The following is a 15529-nucleotide window of genomic DNA, read 5'->3' on the forward strand; positions in this document are numbered from 1 at the left end:
CTCGAAACAGTTTGTAGCCTCTTAATACACAATGCAACAACATTGCCCCCATGAGGCCAGAGAGGGAGTTGCAGTCATAGGTTGAAGTATGTTTAATTTCTTTAAAATATGTACTAATGTTTTTATGTAATTGTAGGAGCATTACAAATGTGTTGAATAAGCTAAATTATCCGACAAATGCAGTTAACCTGATATTCATTGCGTATCCGTTCTTGATTAGCTAAACACTCGGCGGAAGTAAATTGTTGTCACTTCCTGCGGGTTCTCTGGATGCACAGTTATATTTCCAACCGCTCCTTGTGAAGGTTTGTAGCCGAAATATTTGTCAGAAAACGATCTAAACATTTCTTTGCATTTTTAATTTTTCACAGAAAACTTATCCCTCGCAGTGGCTCTCCGGGAATAAAAAAGGCGACCACCATTCATTAAAAACGATGGACAAAGAGCGCCGTTTAGCCAACTGACGCTAGGTCTCGAAGAGTTAACGTTAGCATTAGCATAGCTGTCGTCAGCAGCTCGCTAATGCTAACGTTGATCTTTTCAGAAATGTCAAATGAAAATAAGTCGGTGGCTTTTCATGCCGTGGCTTGTACATTAACAGTCAATATAAGCGGACAGGGACGCTCATGGGCACTGGGAGATCATGATTCGGAGACGGTTAAATATCAGTGGCCCTGTGATTGCAATGCAAGGCTAATGCCGTTGCTAACTGTCATCAAATGAATGAGTTTTCCATTTTCCGACGAATTCAATCAAAAAGAATTAACTAAGAACGTTTCTTAAAGCTGCACAGTGTAAATATGCCATGTTTTGTTTCTTACAGGGGAAGGAAAGATGTCAGGTGCTGGGGGAGGAAAACGTCCCTCAGGAGGGGACAGCCCCCCTGGCCCACCTGAGAAGAAAAGCAAAAAAGAGGAGAAAACCACCACCACACTCATCGAGCCCATACGCATAGCTGGAGTCTCGTCTACGGTCAGTTTTTGGTGTTTACTCTCACAGGTCACTTTTTATAATCCATTTACTACCACCGGGATGACATCTCGAGTATGTTTTGCCCAACGTCATTCAGGACCTCGGGCGTTCCTCACTTTGGTGTGTGTGTATTTGTTCTGTGCAGGAGGAAATGGACATGAAGGTCCTCCAGTTCAAGAATAAAAAGCTGTGTGAGCGGTTGGAGCAGAGGCAGACGATGGAGGATGAGTTACGAGAGAAAATTGAGAAGCTGGAGAAGAGACAGGCCACTGATGACACCACCCTGCTGATTGTCAACCGCTACTGGTCGCAGGTACCTCCTGTCATGATTACATTGTTTTAATCTCTCTCTATCTTTCTATATATCTATGGTTGGATGTTTTGTAAAAGCTTTTAATCTTAAGCTTTTAATGTGTGTCTGTCTGTCTGTCTGTATGTGTTTTTTTTTAAGCCTAAACTTGAATTCAAAGATTGGTCGGGGCCTCATTCTTTCAAAGCCACAAGGTTTTCAACAACCACAAATATAAACATTTATCAAATGGTTTGAATTAACCTGACTATGTGTAACATGTTTTTTGTTTGCGTGCAAATAAATGTAGCCAATTCGCAGATTTTTGCACTGCTCAGTCTGTGGAAACGCCACGTTAATAGTAATCAAAAGATCTTATAAATTGCAGGACTCTCAGTATATGTATAAAGTATACTCAAAGCAATGCTTTTCCAATCCTTGTGTTTCTCATTTGCAGTTGGACGAGAATGTACACGTTCTACGGAAACGCATTGAGCCAGACGCTCCTGTGACATCTGCGTCTGCCGCACCCGCGCCCCCTCGCCCTGAACTCACAACACTGGAGGAAGATTGTGTCAATCTGGCCTCACCAACTTCTGCTGTGCCTCCACCTCCACTCCCAGAGGGCCAGAATGAGGGGGAGCAGGCAGAGGAGAATCAAGAAGAGCGCCTGGTACAGCAGAAGCAACCCCCTCCTCCTACTGGGTCAGAAGAGTTGTTGATACCCACAGAGCCGCCACAGGAGTCAACAACAGGTAAGCAGGGTTTTGCCTGACCATGGTGATCTCTGTAAAGTCTCCATCATTGACTGCATTTATGTACTGCTATAATCTGTCCATATAATGTGTTCTCTGACCATATTTTAAGTCAATAGATGAAAGTGTTTACATGAGTATGTCTTCTCATTTGATTTCAATATCGTTTACCCTTTGGTATTGAACTTAACCCATCTTTCTGTTATGTTGCTACTGTTGTTGACACTCGTAGGCAACTTTGTGAGGCTTTTGTAAACCTGCATAAAATCAATATTTGTATTACACAGGTGGAGTGCATAAACAGATATAAATGAAAGATGACTAGATGGGTATTTACTCAAAGTGACAACAGTTTTTGTGAAAATGACAGAGGGCAGGAACAATATCTTGTGAAAGTATCTTTAAAACGTTGGAGGGAGGTATAAAGAGACCAACTGTTCACTTTTGTGGCTTCACTTTTATTTTTGGTAGACTCTTCTTCCAAAAAGCTTGGGGAATTTCAGGCTATTGTAGAGCACTTCTAACCTCTCTATATGTATTGATCTTGTCAGTTGCTGCATGCTTTACATTATTTGAGAATTTGCTAAATGCTCATTTTCGACTTTCAAATCTTAAACTGTGCCAACTCAAACATATTTTACATTTTAATGAGTCCCACACAGTCTCCAATTTTCTACCTGACGGTTGAAGTTTAATACTTGGATCATTTGATCATCTGCTGATTTTAACCAGCCTTGTACATAATCACTTCTTACTTTGTTCAGATGCATCACTACCACCTGCTCCCCTGAGTGACAATGCCAAGGGCTTCCTGGCTACATTAGAGCACAGCAGCGAGGAGGAGCTCACCTTGCACTTACAAGACCGCATGCAATTCAGCAAGGAAGCCATTGCCTGCCTGGTGTGTGTCTTTGACCGGCTGCACAACCGCATTGACAACATGTGCAAGCAAGTCCAGGCTGCAGGTAACTGGAAATATGCTTTTTACTGACACAATCATATATGATAAGCCATTGATACAAACATACAATTAAGAAAGATGATTATCTGAAGCACATTTTATATCATACGTTAAAGCTAATTGACTTTTGTTTTCATATGTCAGTTTCAAGTTGTTGGTGTTTTTTGCCCATTGTTAGCTCCACTCTAATTTAGCAAACAATCTTGATCCTCATTGGCAGCATGTGAAGACGATGGCCAGTCTGACATCATCAATGCGAACAACGCTCTGCTGGACGAGAACACTCGACTGCGAGACCTGGCCACTCTGCTGCAGGGCCGACACCACAAGATGTCCATGGAGGTAAGATGTCCTTAGCCCTGCTAGTGGGTTTCAGCATGTGTGTGGTACATCTTTGCGTTTATGAGAGGCGTGTGTCCGAAATAGTTGGAGTATGTGAATAAAAATCTTGATTAAAAAAATGTGTAACCATTGCTTATAGAGTATACTCTTTACTGATGACGTAGCTGTTGTCCCATTCTTGCCTCTATTGCAGTATAATGAGTTGGTGGACAAAGTGACCAGCTCCGAGACCAAAGTGTCCGAGATGGAAACAACGGTGGAGGACTTGCAGTGGGACATTGAGAAACTCCGCAACAGAGAACAAAAGCTCAACAAACATCTGGCAGAAGCCATGGAGCAGGTGCGTTTGTATGAAATTGTCTGTGTGCAACATGCCTCTTTCTTAGGTGCGGGTGGGTGCTTTTTATCTGTCCACTCACCATTTCTTTTGATGATAAGGCTCTAAACATAAATGCATGTCAAGCCAGCTGCTCTTATTGAGTCACATCCTGCTGTCGAGGCATGCATCATCTGTCTTAACGGTTAAGAATAACAAAACTCCAGAGTTTCAGATGTAGTGCCTCTATCCTGGAAATTCGAATAATGCCTCTGAAAACGTGAAAAAGTATAAACATGTACAGGGCTTGGAAGGGGCTATGGGGCCGTTCACATGTTTTGTCTAGAGGCACGTGGATAACACAAGCCATGCCACTGTCATCCTTTTATCCAAGGTGCTTAGAGGGAGGGGTGCACTCCTGTGGCTTCTGCTGTTAGAAAACCTGCACGCTGCGATGATGATAAAGTTGCGTTGATTTAGCAGCAGTAAGCCTCACTGACTAAACTAAACAAAGTCAAAACAGAGCTCAATGGTTTTCAGCACCCTAAATCATTCGTGGTAGCTTTATTGTTTGTCAGTTTGGCCGACTTTTCAACTGGATGTTGTGACGTCCCTTGACAAAGGTCCAAGCAAGTAAAAAAAAAAGTATGTGGGACAGATTATATAGCTCTGGGTAGCCCTGTACTGAAATAATTAAGTTCTCCTCCATGTATTTATCACAAACTGATCTTTATGGAACAAAGAAAAGTTATCTGCCGGGTGTAAATGGTTGTTTCTCATCACATGACATGCGGTGTGCGCTTCAGCATTCCAAAAGTTGAATTACTTTGATCTCTGGGCGCAGCCCTGAAAAATAGATGCTTGGGCACTGCGATGTTGTCGCTCTCTCCTTTTTATGTGTGTTTTCCACGTTGACAACAATGGATTTGAGGGCACAACAATGTTGCGTCTATCGGGGCTCATTTTCCTCACCAGTGTAGCATTACAATTACATCACAGCACAAGTATTTTTCTCTTTTTTCCTATGGACTTAAAATCCAGCACATTACACAATCTAAGTGCTGATGACTGATTATCTGACAATAGAAATGTGTTTTTCGACATTTTACTTATTTAGCGTCTGGCTAGCTAAATCCAACATACTTTCATGCCGCAGTCCAAAACATAATAAGTACCAAGTGGTAATGAGTACCAAGTGTATTGGTGCTTGGTCTACATTACTTTTAAACATATAGCCAGATTTAACTGTGAATTACCATGTATGATAGTCATTACTTTCAATTAGGTGTTTTATGTTGTTATGTTTATAGTTAGTTCAGAGTGCTGTAAAGGATCTGTTATGGTGACAACATACAGTTTAGTTTAGTTGACATGCGAGGCTGGGATTTGTTTCTGCTAACAATAAGTATATGCAATTCACAGTTCTAATTGAGCTTTCGCTAAGTCCTGCCATTTAAACTTTGACTGGCCAATCATAGCTTAGTATCGGCTAGCTCTGACTCGGGTCCAACCATACGGCTGTGGTCCATAGACTCTCATACATCTAAAGATCTTGTAATGGTGTTTCACATCTCCATTAGTGTCAAGAAGATTGTATATACTAAAATAATAATAAATAGGAGTTAAATAAAGACTGATATGCTGCATTGGTGTTACCTGCTTTGATGTTAGATACACATTGACCCTGCCCTTTATCTTCCCATTTCCTCATTTATGTACTTGCTTGTCTAAATAGATTGACCCTTTCCTCAAATGCAAACTTGAATAAATGGCATTGGCCAGCTCCGACCAGAGCTATAACTATACGACTGTTTCAGCGCCTCTTATGCAACCGTTTCAGCTTTTCTACATATGCAGGCTGGTTTTGTGGATTTCGAGCTAGTGATTTATGGTTAAGCATTGTGCTTCGGTCATGTGTATCAGTGGTACGAGTTTGGTTAGTGATGGAAGTTGCCATTATAGTCGTCATCTGCCTCCAGATAAACCAATAGCTAAGTTATATTACAAAAGCAGGGATTCAACCAGTATAGGACAGTATCTATGCATATTTATAAAAGTTTCTAGAATTCAAATACTTTGCATTTGAATGTTACGATTAGGACCGGAATCTGCCAACGACACTACTAAAACCCAAATAAATTGGTTTTCAGCAAAACAAAAGTGGTTTGGGGGTTTAGTTACTCTTTAAAAAGATAAACTTTGCCTGAGTCATGTAATAGAATATGTATTGTGTTTCACTGTCTTCTTTATTATTTCATTTGTTTACATCTGATCCATGTTTGCTGTCTGCAGCTCAAGTCTGGATACAGCAGCAGCGGCAGCTCAGGTGGACTTCCTGGAGGCCAGATTACCCTGAACATTCAGAAGGTGATGATTCATAGAAAGTGCCCCTTTGCAATTATGGTTGTGTGTAATATCTATGGTTGGGTACCGAGAACCGGTGCCAATATGGTATCGGTTCTCCAACACTTCTGGTACCTACCGGACCGAAAAGCAACGCAGATTTCAGTGCTTCCTTCCGGTGCCTGAGCCGATTTAAATACTTTTTTTTTCACACTACTCTGTAAAGTTGCACGGTATATAGATAATAAAAATGTACGTTAAAAGCGATAAGATTTTGATTTATCAATACTCTATTAAAATAGCGCGGATCAGAGCACTCGCTGCTCCGCTCTCTGTTGTCCGCCTGCATGCAGAGCGGGGCTCAAGGGGGCGGGGCTTCCAGCGCTCGCACACCACACACAGCGCGCGCGCACACAGAGATCACACTGGAGGCACGAGCTTTTGAACGTCCGTCCTCGATTTTCTGGAACAAATCTCTCCCAGTTGATATTAATGATGACGTGTAGTCCAGTAAAGAAACAACGATACCCATCCCTAGTAATATCCATATCTTAGCACATAACTTACTTCATATCTCAGATGCCAGTTTGTGCTGGCAAACAGTGTTTAATACCATGCACATTTCTCCGAACTATAAAATGTATTTGTTTGTTTTTTAGTTTGAGAGTCTCAATGCAGAGCTGGAGCACAACCAGGAGTTGGCTAACAGCCGAATGGCAGAGTTGGAGAAACTGCAGGTGGAGCTCCAGGAGGCTGTGAGGGAGAGCGAGAAGCTCAAGGTAAAGCTATAATCTCTGGTTGTTAGAGTAGAACTGGTAAAACATAGTTAATAGTTTTGGGCCACACCAATTGCTCACCTTTCACTACCATCTCCTGGTTTTTCAGATGGACTTGCGGAATATTCCAGAAGATGTTGTGAAGGAGACTCTAGAGTATAAATGTCTACAGTCCCAATTCTCGCTGCTGTACAATGAGTCCCTTGGAGTGAAAACCCAGCTGGATGAGGCACGGGCCCTCCTGCTCACTGCCAAGAACGCCCACCTCCGACAGATTGAGCACATGGAGGTACATATCGGATGTCAAAGTTGATCTCTTCAGAACAACATTCCGTTGTTCATCAGAGAAAATGAAGGGGAAAAAAAGTCCTCACCGCAACAATGTCAACATGTCTTACTGTTTTTATCTGTTTAGAGTGACGAGCTGTCCCTTCAGAAGAAGCTGCGGACTGAGGTAATCCAGCTGGAGGATACCTTGGCCCAGGTCCGCAAAGAGTATGAGATGCTGCGCATCGAGTTTGAGCAGAACCTGGCAGCCAACGAGCAAGCAGGTACCTTTTGAAACGTGCACTCACATCTATCAGCAAGTCTTTGAAGAGGAAAGGGGAATCAAGCCATAGTATGGTCCAATAGCATATACTGTATTTGTTAATCTATATCTGTATTTAGAATGCATTATGTTTTATGTACTGCACGGTAATATGAGGATTATATGTGAAGCAATGCATTTGGATCATAATGTCACTCCCGTGCACCATTATAGTTGAGCTTATCATTTACAGCTCCAGATAATGTTGAATGACTTATAAAGCCTGCGCTGACTGTGCTCCATCCTTTGTCTCCGCTCTCTCAGGACCAATCAACAGAGAGATGCGTCACTTAATCAGCAGCCTTCAGAACCACAACTTGCAGTTGAAAGGTGACGTACAGCGCTACAAAAGGAAGTTGCGGGAAACACAGATGGAGATCAATAAGGTAGATGTTGTTACTCACGGAGAAGAGTTTACTGTGTTCATTTAGTGAAACAAAAACACAAACATTAGTAGTGATACCTTATGGCTAACAAATGTCACTTTATTTATCAATAAAATATAGGAATTCCTAAAAATTGTTTTTGCTTTGTCGACAGTTGCGTTGTCAAAGTGGCGACACAGGGGTTCCGATTCTAGAGGAAACGACGAGTGAGAGCATCGACGTGAAGAAAGAGGAGGATGAGGACCACGAGGAGGAAGAGGAGAGGAGGAAGGAACTGGAGAGACAGCGGGCTCGGGAGCGAGAGAGAGAGAGAGAGACCGAGCGAGATCGAGAAAGGGAGCGCGAGAGAGAGAGGCAGCGCAGCGACGAGCTGAAGAGGAAGGACTCAGACACTCTGAAGATGCTCAGAGTAGAACTCAAGTACATCCCTTTCTGCTCTATATATATATATATATATCTATATATATATATATATAGATATATATATATATAATGTTGTATTGTTTCCTCTTTTTTACCAGCAATAACTTAAGCAAATGTATGCACACTTATGCTGCGTTCACACCAAACGCGACAAAGGGGGCGTGGCTTATTGCCGCTGTGTCTCTCCCTCTCTCTTTCATTTCCGCTATCGACCATGGAATAAATAACCATTATTTCTGTGTTATACTTGTTGTGGATGTCCCAAACATGTTGGAACATAAAACACCCTCGTGTTTGGGTTCATAACACCATCCGTAGCCGCACACAGCTCGGTGAATTTCACCGACACTTTATACTCGTTGTGTAAATTTCACATACGTCGGAACATCAAACTCCATCGTGTCTGGGTTCATAATATTATCCATAGTCCCACAACAGCGTCTGAATGACGGCCGCTACCAGCGCGACAGGCGGAGCAGGAATAGTTTGATTCAGCAACGGTAAGACGACGGTAGTGACGGGCGGAGCTTCTCAACGCTGATTGGCTGACGCAACTATGACTCGTGCGTTTTTGTCGCCAGAGTTGGGAAATTTCAACTCGCGCAACTTTGCCCCGCGTCCTTCGCGCTGTTCGCCCCGCCTCAAACGCGTTAGTCGCGTCGCCCGGCGGAAATGTCGCGCATTCGGAACCTGTCGCGTCTGTGCATTGACTTTGCATGTAATCTGGTTGCGTGACAAATTGGTTTCGCGTGAACACAGCATTAGAAGTGCTCAATTAACTGCACTAATGGATTGCAATTGTTGTATGTGATCTCTTTGTCTCCTTTAACCTATCAGGAAAGCCCAAGAGTCCCAGAAAGAGATGAAGCTCTTGCTAGACATGTATAAGTCAGCTCCGAAGGAGCAGAGGGACAAAGTGCAGCTCATGGCAGCTGAACGTAAATCTAAAGCGGAGGTTTGTTCTTTGGTCTTTGTCTTTTCGTCATACTTTTGCACATTATTTTTTTTGCCTCATCACCTTTATCTCAAACTGCCCAGGTGGATGAGTTGAGGATGCGAGTGCGTGAGCTGGAGGAGAGGGAGAGGAAAGAAAGCAAGAAGCTGGCTGATGAAGATGCCCTCAGGAAGATTCGAGTGGCAGAAGAGACCATTGAGCATCTGCAAAAGAAACTCGCTGCCACAAAGCAGGTATGGGGGAATTCTATTTTCAGCAGCGTACATCCATTAAACACCATGTTGCAACAGCTTTCACCCAAAGGTTTTAAATGCAGTCTATACACATATGCAGCACTTTTTACATTTATTCATAGCAGAAACAAAAGCTTGATAAATGTAAAACCTCTTCCACCTTTTAAACATTAAGAATTGCAGTCCAGCATGAAACAACATGAACCGTCCGTATGGAACATTTATTCAAACATTCGAGGCAGCACCAGATATGAAATATAAACGAGCCAGCTGTGTTCAGAATGAAAGTAGTGCATTGAGTATTACATTTGCCTAAGACACAAATTCTTCTAATCTAAGAAAAGAGGAATTGAAAGCTGACGCTCTGGCCTTGAATTTAAATCTAATCAGCTGGTTGACTTTTTTTTTTTTTTTTTTCCAAATAACTTAAAAACCTTTTTTTTTTTTCATCTGTTGGTTTTTGTCTGCAGTTTCTGTCTGAACTATCAGTTAGAAATATGTACAAATCTCTTGGCACTCAATCCGTAAGCATGACAACAGTGAAAAATAAGCCACTTTGGTTTGTTCTTCATGTGCCAGACTAATTCTAATACCATTATTAATACAAGAATCAGCTATAATCGCATTGTAGTTTAGACAATGTCCATGTTTATGTTTTGATTATATACATTTTCTTTCTTTCTTTTTTTTTTTAAAGCTTTTTATTTATTCAATATTATTCACAACACACCCCAGAATTATTATTCTTTTTTATTCTTTCTTAGTGCGATCTCCATTTATCACTTTTTGTAATCTGACCCTGCTAGGAGACAGGAGGAGGGGGATACTGTGAAATGGTCATGTTGACATTTTAAGAAAATAAATGTATAAATGCAATAATTTTGGGAGCGGCAAATATCTTTGGACGAGGCACCCTGATGAATTCGAAGTATGTTAAACACCGTCGGATCTGAGCACACTTACTCTGTTCTGCTGTCTTGTAAATGTTGCGATGCTTTAATGGAATTTCATTAGTGTGTCAGAAAACTAAAACTAAGCATAATGACCCCGATAACTGACTGGGGTCCAACGTTGTTTCAGTTATGTCATCGTAAATCTAAAACCATAGTTGTTTAGATGTGGGACACACCCATATTAGATAATCTTATACTGTCACAATAATATTCATTTCACTGTTCACCTTAGTGAACTTGTAAATGCTTATCAGATAATATAATTCCTATTATTGTCACTCAAGGACATCCTCTCTTTCAGTTCGGGCTCCATTGTGCCTCTGAACTTTGGTGCGGTGCAAACAACTACTAAGACCATCTGAAATAAATGCAGTTAGCTCTGAGACTTTAATTAAATTAAATGCAGGAAACGTGTAAAAGAGTTCTGTCTGTGTATAAAGCTATTTAACTGTTTCGTCACATTTTATGAGCACAAAGGAGACAGATGTTGAGATCTGCTTCTCAGTCTTGGAAGGTCTGGCAGAACATAATTAACAGAAGGCAAAAGACAATCTGGACTAATACTGATACATTCTTTACTTTTGCCTTATCTGGTATAAAGTACAGTAACTAAACTATTTTTGAATAGTTTTGTATGCGTTTGATTTGCTCGCTTCAGTTTCTGGCTGCCAGCAATTAACTTTGTAGGGTGACAGATTGACAAAGCTATCCAATAAACAAGCAACTTGTGAGATAATTTGACTTTTATTTATGGGCCCAGTTAGCTTGCAGCGTGACAAAATGCAGAAAAGTAACATTTTGCAGCACAGAAAACAAACCAGTGGGATTGCACCTCCAGATGCATAGTCAAAATAGGCTAATACAGATGTAATTAATTAAATCATGTAATTATGCCATAGAAATATCATAAAGTTGTATAATATGTCATAAAAAAGTGCCTTAAAGTCATAAAGAATGTCTTAAAAAAGTTATAGTATGTCATATCATATAGTGTCATAAAAAGGCAGAGTAGGTCATAGTATAGTGTCATAAAAATATACCGGTAATTAAAAATGCCATGAAAGTCAAAGTCAGTCTGTATGTCATAAAAAGTCAGTGTTGTTTATCATTAAAAAAAATCATAATGTAATATTCCATGAAAATATCATTCATAATACTGCATAGTATGTCACAGTATAGTGCCATGGAAAGGCTATAAAAGTCGTAGTACTGTACTAAAAAATATAGTATAGCATGTCATAAAAATCATATTATAATATGCCATCAAAAATGTCTTAATGTGTCATAGTATGGTATATAATATTGTATGTTATAAATCGTAAGTTTGACCAAAAGAAGTAATTGAATGATATCACATACATAATTTAGCAACTGTGAACTGTATTATGAATCAATGCTGATTAGACACTTATTATAGTGTTATATACACTGTATTTATTTAAAAACAAAATGGTACATAGTGAAATAGTACTCCAATCGTACAATAAATAAATTGGTGAGCCAAAAGTTCTGATTTTTTTCTATGGTGTTGACTTGATTTTTAAAAAAATATACATGTTTATGTAGAATTCATAAAGGAGTAGGTAAGACAAGATGCTGTTGATTAATTGTTCAATCTTTGATTTGTTTAAAAAATATCTCTTTTTTTTTTTTTTTTTTAAGAGTCCAAAGGCAATATCACTTTCTGTCACTGTCTTGTCATTGTTTTTGATCCCCGACAACTCTGTCTTTTGAGGAGGAGGAAGCCCTGCTTAGTGAGATGGATGTAACAGGCCAAGCCTTCGAGGACATGCAGGAGCAGAACAGCCGCTTGTTGCAGCAGCTACGGGAGAAGGATGACGCCAACTTCAAGCTCATGAGTGAGCGAATCAAATCGAACCAGATCTACAAGCTGCTGAAAGAGGAGAAGGAGGAGTTGGCTGACCAAGTTCACACATTCAAAACCCAGGTGACGTGCAACCTCTTAACCTGGAAGTGCAGCATTGATGGTTTTCATTGTGCCAGGGCACTTGAGTGTATTAACTGTTGCGGTTGCCGTCATTCTGCAGGTGGACGCCCAGCTGTTGGTTGTGCAGAGGCTAGAGGAAAAAGAGGGCATCCTCCAGTGCACACTTGCAGCTCTGGAAAAAGAGCTGTCTGTTCGGTCACAAGCACTGGAACTCAACAAGAGGAAGGTGTGAAGAAAAATGCCATCAATCATTTTGTCAGCTTTGCATTTAAGGTTTGCTAATCAACGGATGATTTGATTGCTGCCAGATGTCCTAAAATACAAACACTACATTTCACGGGTCTGGATAATAGCATGTGACAAAATTGTACACATCATCAATCTGGTGTGTTTAGGTTCTCGTAAAAAGTTCTGACATCCAACATTTGTTGGGCTCCTTCGACAAAACATCGTAATAACGAGCTACATTGTTAGCCAACTAAACCCACCTGTCTAGTAATTCCTAACATTGCGCAAGTACCTTTCAAGATAACAACTGTGTGTGTGTGTGTGTGTGTGTGTAAATAGGATAACATATGCAAAACCAAATATGCTGTTGTTTAAGTTGATACATGACTGAATCTTTAATGTTGGCACAAGCGTATTATACTACCACCGAATTACAGCTCAGGAATTTCATTAGGTCTTTTTTCCATTTTTTTTATTGAGCGTGTCCGGTTCCTTTCCTCCTGCAGGCGGTGGAGGCTGCCCAGCTGGCAGAGGACCTGAAGGTGCAGCTGGAGCACACGCAGGCCAAGCTTAAGGAGATCCAGGTCTCTGTGGCTGAGAACCGTACCGCCCGGGAGAGGGAGAGCAGCAACCTGAAACGAGCACAGGTATGTGGTATTTTCAGCACTGGGGCTTTCGCTCTTTACTCTTTTAAGAACTCTCACAAATTACTCCTGAAGTTCTGATTGGGAGATCACATCAGGAATCTGTGTTAAACAACCCCTCTCCCGCCTTTTAGGAAGATCTGTCCAGGCTGAGACGGAAGCTGGAGAAACAGAAGAAAGTGGAGGTGTACTCTGATGCTGACGAGATCCTGCAGGAGGAGATCAACCAGTACAAGGTCAGGAAAAGAGTGTTTTGTTTTAATGCAGATGAAATGTATGGCTTCAATTAATCCGCTAGTGGCAAGGAGGTTTTAAAAACGGCAACAGCTTTTTGGCACAAACTGTAATGGACTGTTATCCACAGAACTAAGTCTAGTGAAAGTAATGTGCTGTAATGCAAATTACTACACCTTTTTTTCCCCCTGTTCATTCGTGGGTACGGTCCAGAAAGTGAGCTCAAACCTCCATAGAAATATTACGCTCTGCGGATATTAAGAAGCTTACTCGTTACACCCTCAAGTGTTAACTTGTTTTACCAAACAATACATGGATACATGTCATAAAAGTGTTGGGAAGTCAGAATTTGGCCCATGTGCAATGTGTTTATCTGTCTCCAGGCCAAGCTGCGCTGCCCATGCTGCAACACGCGGGACAAGGAGACGGTGCTCACCAAGTGTTTCCACGTATTCTGCTACGAATGTCTGAAGATGCGTTACGACACCAGACAGAGGAAGTGCCCCAAGTGCAATTGTGCTTTTGGAGCCAACGACTTTCACCGCATCTACATCACCTAATTCACACAGAGGCGGAAGAGTGAAAAAAGAAAACCGTAGACCGAACCAAAGGAGAGAAACTAATAAAGAAGAGACAAAGGAACTGAAGATTTATTCAAAGAGGCAGACATTTTGGGGAAAGCCGATGAGATGTGGTTCCCCGTTTTAATCTCTCTTTGGAAAGACTTGTTTTACCGCATTATTGCCATTTGGTGACCAAACAGATAGAGACACATCTGTCTGAGTGTTGTGCTGTAGTTAATAAACACAATTGTTTGTGCACACAGTGATAGTCTTACATGTTGAGCTGCTCTGCACTGTTTTATTTTTATTTTTTTTGGTCCTCACCGCTCAGGCCATTTGATACATCCTCTCTTTAAACAAGCCCATTTTTAAAATATTTGTTTTTTTATAATGTATGGAAAAACTTGGAACTGCAGTGGTACATGGTTGATCTTAATGAAGTGTTTCTTTGAACTCTTTTGTCATGCTGGTTTTCTAGAATCCCGTAAAAGCAGCAAAGCTGACATTTTAATTTCAAAATGAAAAGAAGCCGTGCTTTAAAGACTCCGTGTGTGAAACTAAATAGGCTTCTAATATATAAGGAACAGCCAGAGATGTATAACTTCCTCGGTGAAGCTATAGTATTAACAATCCCTGAGAGACGTCAGCTAGTTTGGCACCCAGTCAGCACATACAGCAGTGTTTGGATCACCTTGGGCAAGGTCCTGTGTGAGTGTGTTCATCCTGTTGCCATGGTTCCTATTGGAGAGTTTGACACAACATCTGCAGCTTATAGTGCCTCATTACGGATGAAATCACTGCAGTGGAAAGTCAGCTCATATGGGTGTCCTTAGTGGGCTGTACTGCTCCAGGTCCTCTCAGACCGCTTTCCTAAAGGTTAGCCGTGACAGTCGAGTACAAAACCATCTGTTTAACAACATGCTTCTTACCTAATTGATCCAATGAAACCCCTTTTCCTCTGTTCGGATGATGTGAACTATTTACTTCGAGGTTGCTTCACGTCTGTTTGGCGTTAGCGCTTGTGGGAAAGGCAGATTGCACCATGTAATGCGCGCGCACACACACACACACACACACACACACACACACACACACACACACACACACACACACAAATTCCAGGCACAAAGAGTACATATGTGAGAAAAGTTTATCAGTCATTTGGGAACAGTCAAGTAAGATTCCTTAAAGAATTGGCTTTAATGTTGGCAAAAATAATAACTTGATAGGTAGTTTATACATTAGCAGTGGTTGTTTACTCATATGAATATGCATAACCTGTCATAAATAAATAAGTAGTTTTGACTTTGTGCTAAGTGATCATTTGTATGTCACACAGCACAGATGTGGTTGTAGTAACGAATGGTCTTCATGGTGATACAATGCTGTGACGGAGGCCAACCTGATAGCACTCCAAGCGCCACTGGCTTTTGTTATTGCATATTTGTGCTGCAGCATCAGGCTACACCCAGCCCCAGACATTAATAACATCATCCTGCGTCAGGGACACACGATTCAAATGTCAGTTTCCGAAAACAAAACCAATGCAGTTGTTTTGTATGCACACCGGGCACTCGAGTGGCCAAATATAACGCGTATCTTGCGTTAACTTTGAGCAG

The 15529-nt window shown here is 41.2% G+C and overlaps 1 protein-coding gene across 1 annotated transcript; it reads left to right on the forward strand.

Annotated features, from left to right (window-relative positions):
* Window positions 1-834: 834 nt before the first annotated feature.
* Window positions 835-15123, forward strand: rnf40 (ring finger protein 40; the record flags this gene model as incomplete). Its single annotated transcript, XM_079237386.1, has 19 exons — window positions 835-972; window positions 1118-1285; window positions 1719-2016; window positions 2781-2981; window positions 3198-3319; window positions 3513-3659; window positions 5928-6002; window positions 6638-6757; window positions 6864-7043; window positions 7170-7305; window positions 7608-7729; window positions 7884-8149; window positions 8990-9107; window positions 9191-9340; window positions 12029-12241; window positions 12342-12467; window positions 12976-13116; window positions 13248-13349; window positions 13731-15123. The coding sequence occupies 19 exons, from the start codon at window positions 835-837 to the stop codon at window positions 13905-13907; spliced, it is 3000 nt and encodes a 999-aa protein (XP_079093512.1). The 3' UTR covers window positions 13908-15123.
* Between the last annotated feature and the right edge of the window lie 406 nt (window positions 15124-15529).

This window comes from Taurulus bubalis, assembly GCF_910589615.1.
Source record: "Taurulus bubalis genome assembly, chromosome: 2".
NCBI lineage: Eukaryota > Metazoa > Chordata > Actinopteri > Perciformes > Cottidae > Taurulus > Taurulus bubalis.